Below are 7,059 nucleotides of genomic sequence, written 5' to 3' on the forward strand. Positions count from 1 at the left end.
TTGAATTGAATGGGGTTGATAGAAATCAGTATCTTACAACCAAAACAATGTTTGGATCTGGGAACTTTGTTGATTTGATAGAGTATTTGGATGCGAGAATTTTTAATCTTAGTGTTGCATAGATGTTACATTTTGTCTTTTCTTCATCATACTGTACTTCATATCATGTTATAGATTTGGGCATAGTTTTCTAATGAAGAATTAAGTCAAGTCATTACTTCGTGGTACTGTCATTAATTAAAGTACTCATACTTTAGCATCTTGGCAGCTCATACTAGTTATGTTGAGACAAATGCTGAATCCAGAGACATGTTGCACAAATATTTAGAAGAAAAAGAAAATCCCCACAATATTTTAGGACAGGTAATACAATATATATATTACAACTCATGAGTTGAAAGGAAGTACCTAACTCGAAAACCTTAGGGACTGTGTTATGAACCAAACTAACTTTGTAAGGGTCTATGAGTTATTAGAGAATTTTATTTGGGATCCATGCTTAATAACCTTTTGTTAATTCTGTCGAAACTTTGTCTGTCAGTTATCTCTCATCATCTTTCTCTGTTCTAGTATACCATCCCCTTCTAGTTACCTTCCTCTATGATAATCTCTCCCCAGTTAGTGTGTTATTATTTTTTGTGCATATTCTACGTAGTAACTTGTATGCAGTGATAAATATATATGATAATTCTTGTGCTGGAATCGAGTTTGTTTCATACTGACAGGAACCATTACTAAAAGCATCAAAAATAGCGGAGAAACTTGCACTTGCTTTGTACTATATTAGTCTTACAATAACAATCTTTAATTGATTTGTGGTGCTTGTCTTGAAGCAATCTGAAGGTAAAGCTGGTGGATAGATTCTCTAAAATACAGGGGACAAATTATGTTCTGTACCTCCTTTAATGTATAATTATCTATGACAACAAAGACTCTTTAGATCGACATTGGGTAGTAGTTATTACTTAGGAAGGTTACCATGAAATGTGAAAATTATAAACTAAGTGTTGCAAAAAGATATTCTTTTTTAAATGGACAAAAAAAAAGTAAAACAAAGTAATTCGAACGAATAAAGTACCAAAATAAAAGCTTATCCCATTCCATGATGAACATACTGAAAGATAAAATTAAGATCAAAACTTAATCATCAATATGACATACTTAACTCTATAAATACCAAATGAAGTTATTGAACTTTAAATAAAGCAAGAAAAAGCTATTCACCGGAACCAGATGACCCTTCGCCGGAATCGGACGGAGTGCTTTCCCTATCTCTTAAAGGAGCTAGTGCACTTCCAATAGTTTGATATGGGAATTCAATACCACACTCCACAAGTTGGATTGCTAGTTTTTCAACGTTTTTATCCGCAGCCTCCAAGGACTCACACAAGATCATAAGGTCAAAAAAGCTAAGTTTTTCATTTGGAGGTTCTATCCTCAATGCTTGAAGTGCTTGCCCATGTTTTCTTTCTCTTTTGAGTGATATCTCCAACCTGTTAAGCTTTTCATTGATCTCATCAATATTGGCATTTTGATGAGCTACAATGATGGGGTTAGGATCATCAGTGTCGGGTGGATGATTATCCCCGACAAATTTATCCACAATTGACTCGACGGAAGGATGTCCAAATGCGTATACTTTGTTGCTGGGAGAAAAAGCTACAATAGCAACATTAGCACCACACAAAGTAGAGAGCTCACTTGCCTTTTTAAACAGGCCAGCACGTCTTTTTGAGAATGTTACTTGTAAGTTGGTTTGATTTTGCATCTTCGCAATTTCAATTTTTTTACGGCCATTAGGTTTTCTCATGGTTAAGCTTTTGATTTGAGAATGTAAAAAGATGTAATGTTGATTCTTTGTTTTAAAGATGTATTTATAGAGATAGAACCATTATATTATTTGATGAAAAATAAACTCAATAACAAAATAGTAAAAATATTTATGATGATATTCTTTATTTGGTAGGATTTGACCCAAATCATAATATTAATTGAATTCTTTTTTTTGTTCATTGTATCTTTGTCAAAATCCGTAACTAAAGTATATATTTTAGCAAAATTAATATGTAAAGTGATGATAGTTTCTGGGATAATTTTTTGGATTGTATTTGTATATTTTCTAAATTTGCTCTTATTGAATATGTATATTTCCTAATGTAGACATGCTAAATAAAAAACTTTCCACTATTAGCTTTAACAATATGAAAATATTTATTTTCTTACTCATATTAATGTATAAAAAAGTTTAAACATGCCTCCAATCCTAGCTCGAGTGGCAAAAGGTGAAGAATTTGTGGCTTAGGTCGCAGGTTCGAGTCCCACACCATGCAAAGCAAAGCCCGATTTTTAAGCAGAGAAGAGTATAGGGGAGAACCCATTATCCACCGATCTTAGAAGGCTGTGATTGGTTCAAAGGGCGTGGGGTCACATGCTGATTTCTCGATTATTAAAGAAGGGAAAAAGATCCGTTATAAAGCCAAATTGATACAGTACTATTTGATGTTTGCACAAGAATAAATCTGCCTCCGTGGATATGTCCTTGTGCTTATATTGGACGGAATGTTATGTTATGCAGAGACCTGAATCTTTATGTATTTTAGGGCCCGTTTGGATGAGCTTAATAAAAGCAGCTTTAAAAAAGTACTTTTGAAAGTGCTGAAACTTATTTGAGATGGAAGAAAGAGATGTTAGGGTTATGTGAGTAATTTGGAGATTGTATAAAAATATTAAGGGCAAAAAGATAAAAATGTGGTCAACTTAAAACAGCTTATAAGCTAAAAAAAAAAAAGCACCTCTACCCCAGCTTTTAACTTTTGGCTTAAAATAAGTTTTTTTTAACTTAAAATAAGTTATTTTGAGTATTGCCAAACAGTTAAATAAGTCAAAAACCAGCTTTTAAGTCAGTTTGACCAGCTTTTAAGCTGAGCCAAACAGGCTCTTAATCCCAAGGGGGTTACTCCTTCATTTTGATGTTATAAAGTTGTTACGATTTCAAATCTGAAGAAAGATCATCATGATAGGATAGTTTGTTGACTCCGTATATATCAGTTGAGTTTCTGACATTAGATGAGTAGATGATCTAAGATTAGAAGCATTGTCTTTTCTATTGAACTACCAATATTTCTAACATTCTATGTTTCAGCTTATCACTGTCTAATTCTCTTCTTTCTGTTGCTGGCTGGAAAATGTTACAGACCACTGCTGTTACTAGAACAGGGCTGATCAAATAAAAGTGGTACAATTGTACGAGTTAAAACCTACAATTGGCTACCTTGAATCTTGTATAGTACTAGATGCCGAGGGATAGATTTTAGTTGCAATAAATGATGGAATGATAACTTCGAATAATGTATTATATCTTGATACAAGAAAACAAAGAGCCATTGCTTGTGCATGACAGATAACTGATTCTATCTTTACTATGACGTCCTTCACAACTCTTTCTATTGATCTTTGTTTCATTTACTAGATGATGTTAGCCGTGCGCGCACTGGCCCAATATTTGATGAAGTATCAGTATCAAGTAGTATTTGAATGTAGTCTTATGAGTTATGATTACTTATGTGGTGATTTAGTAATTTGGTGATTTAGTAATCCAGAGAGTACTTTTTCCACAGTAGAAAAACACCTAAAGGTAGATATCCTTCACCTTAATTCTTAGTTGATGATAACCAAACTTCAACTCAATCTTAGAAAACACCATAACACCCTGAAGTTGATCAAACAAGTCACCACATAAAAGGACACGCTAGGAATTCAATGACCATCTCATCACTAATCAATCAAAACTCTATATTCTCTCCTTCAACTCTCATCCAATTTCTCAAAAAGATTTATACAAGGTATATGACACTTATTCTTCTCTGTCACCCTGTTGAGCTGATTGTAATTGATTCACATACGCATAGACCTATCCTTTTTCTTATAAACAATATGGGATCATACTAAGGTGAGACAATCGTTCTAATAAATCCCTTACTCAAAGAATGCGTGCTCGAGTCAAGTTTAATAGGTAAATCAATATCACGTTCAGGGTGAAGGCCAAGTAAGTTAGTAGGAAATACATCTACAAACTCTAGCACAAGGGCTCAAAATGCATATCTAATCGAGGAGAATAATAAACATATGCGTACGAATAACTAGATCCTGAATAAAATAAAGCAAAGGTCGATCAATAAAAAAAAGAGATCGTACTTGCAATCACTTAATCTAAAGCCTTACACTCTGACCTAGCAGGAACCACGTAAAAATCCCCACATCCTCCCACAAACTATAGTCAAACTCTTCCATCTACTCTACCTACCTGAGTACTTTCTCAATCACTTGGGGGACCACCCCTCGGCCTTAAGCACCGCCTCTACTCGTAGGTGCTACAACCTTACACTTGGGGCAATTTCTAACGTAGTGTCCAACCTCGCCACGATTCAAACGACCTCGATGACCTCAAGTGCAACACCTTGGATGTGTATAACTAAAAAAAATTTAGAATGTGCAGAAAAACAGTTGAAGCTTATAGCTTTTTGGTATTTACGAACTCTTATTGCAACTCGTGGAAGCCATCCGTGGTTGAGGCTTTAGAAATCAGGCTAGGTATCCCAGGAAATATAAGCAAGTTTACGGGTCGTACATAGGTTTACACGTTGTAGATGTCTCTTGATCAGTTGGGAAGGAATTACAGATTGTAGATGTTTATATGGGTCGTGAATAGGCTCATGGAAACAAGCCCCGAAACTTCAAAACTTCAGGATGCCATGTACGAGCCAATAGTACGGCTCGCGAAAGGAACTACGAATCGTAGTTGGGTCGTGTAGAGTCAGACTTCATAATTGAGAAATTTTAGTACATTAGCTTCTAAGGGAAGGTAGTATGAGTTATACAAAGGACTACGTGTCGTAAAATGCTTTCTTAGTTCTTCTTTAGAGACTTGGTGATTTTTCAGCAACTTAATTCAACAAGTGGACATTACGGGTCGTAAAAGGGGTTTGTGGTTTAGAGTTTTGAAGCTTAGGATTTTAAGTTGATTATTATAGACGGATTCTACGTTTTGTGAAAGGAACTAGATCTGTAGATGGTCTCGTTAAGCCTATTCAACAGTTTTTATTTAAGGGTTAATTGAGTCTTTTATCACTCTTTTAATACCTATACTACACCATTTAGAATTATTTTGAAGACTATAACTTACTCCTAAAACCCCTAACTACCCCATTTACTCTCATATATTCTCCCAAAATTCCAATTCCCTCTCCCTCAAGTCTTCTCCCTCAAGCAGTCCAGGGCTTCATGATCTCAAGTCTCCATCAAAGGTTTTTTGCCTAGGATTTTTATCATGGGTATGTGGGAACTTCATCAATGGGTCATTTTTCATTCATTGAGTTCCAAAGAAACCTTAATTTCTTAATGGGAAAAGGTAAAAAATGTCATCAAACTATGCGAAAGGAACAAAAATGCCCTTCATTTATAGTTTGCCTAAAAAATGCCCTTGTCATCAATACTTTGGTTCAAAAATACCCTTGTAGTCAATACTTTGATCCAAAAATGCCCCTATAGTTACTAAAATGGGTCAAAAATGCCCTTCTCCAAATAAATATATATTTTTTTCTTTTAACCAAATTTTCTTCTTAATTAAATTATTAAAGAACTATTTTCTTTCTTTTAAAATCACTTTAACAAATAAAATTGTAGGAAACAATTTTTTCTTCTTAATCGCATGTTATCAAGTAAAACAAAGGCTCTAGGCATAATACATATATTGGACCCTAAACTTGGTTTCAAATTTTAACTTTGACCTCCAACTTTCATAATGCACAAACAGACACTTTAACTATCCAACTTTTAAATAAATAAACACATGAGTCCTACATGACACAATACACATAGGACACCACGTAGGACAAAAATTGACATGTAGGATGACATGTAGGACATGTGTGTCTATTTGTTCAACTTTATACAAGTTTAAGTGCCTACTTGTGCACTCCCAAAGTTGAAGGGCGTAAATGTGTTTCGAAGCCAAGTTAAAGGGCACATTTATGTATTATGCCTAAAACAAAAATAACATCATGTACCATCTCGAGGATAATATATGTTATATGTGTAAGATTATAGTATATCCATCACTAATTTATATTTATATAGCGATGAAAATAATTATAAAAAAACAAAAAGTATTTTCATTTTTTATTTGAAGATAAGAAAATTATTTAAAAAAATATTATTAGAAAAAGAATGTGTTAAAAAGAAAATAAATAATATATTTATTTGAAAAAAAATGAGCATTTTTTACCCAAAATAACAATAAGGGCATTTAAGGAGCAAATTATTGATGAGGAGAGCATTTTTGAACCAGAGAAGGGCATTTTTGGACCAACTACAAACGAGTTACATTTTTATTCCTTTCGTATGGTTTATTGAATTTCAATTTCTTCTCCAAGATTGATCTTATAATGCATGAATTTGTTATAAGTTAATGATCTCAATGACATTATTATGAACTCATGACATGCAAGTATTTTCATGATCACAACTATGCTAGTTTCACATATAGACTTTTTGAACTCAGATTTTTATGAATTAAAGATGTTTTCAGATAAAATATGATTTCAATGATATTTTATTAATATGACATCTTAACTTATAAAAACCAAACTAAGTCATTGAACTTAAATAAAGCAAGAAAACCACTATTTACCGGATCCAGGTGACCCTTTTTCGGAATCACACGAAGTGCTTTCCCTAACTCCTAAAGGAGTGAGCGCACTTCCAATGGTTTAATATGGAAATTCAATACCAAACACCATGGGTTGTCTTGCTACTCTTTCAACTTCTTCATCCACGTCTTCCAAGGACTCGCATAGGATTTTAAGGTGAAAGATGCTAAGGATTTTTATGTGAAGGTTCTGTCCTTAATGCTTGAAGTGCTTGTGGATGTTCTCGTTCTCTTTCGAGTTGTCTCTCCAACTTTTTCATCTTTCCATTGATCTCATCAACATTGCCATTTAAATGAGCTAAATGATGGGTTAGGATGATCAATGTTAGGTGTAGGATTCTCTCCGAGAAATC

At 33.8% G+C, this 7,059-nt stretch overlaps 1 protein-coding gene across 1 annotated transcript; it reads right to left on the reverse strand.

Moving 5' to 3' along the window:
• Positions 1-1,129: 1,129 nt before the first annotated feature.
• Positions 1,130-1,810, reverse strand: LOC107024586 (agamous-like MADS-box protein AGL62). Its single transcript, XM_015225577.2, has one exon. It carries the CDS (start codon positions 1,808-1,810, stop codon positions 1,217-1,219), a length of 594 nt encoding a protein of 197 aa, XP_015081063.1. The 3' UTR covers positions 1,130-1,216.
• Positions 1,811-7,059: the final 5,249 nt, after the last annotated feature.

Source organism: Solanum pennellii, chromosome 1 (assembly GCF_001406875.1).
Source record: "Solanum pennellii chromosome 1, SPENNV200".
NCBI classification, from domain to species: Eukaryota; Viridiplantae; Streptophyta; class Magnoliopsida; order Solanales; family Solanaceae; genus Solanum; species Solanum pennellii.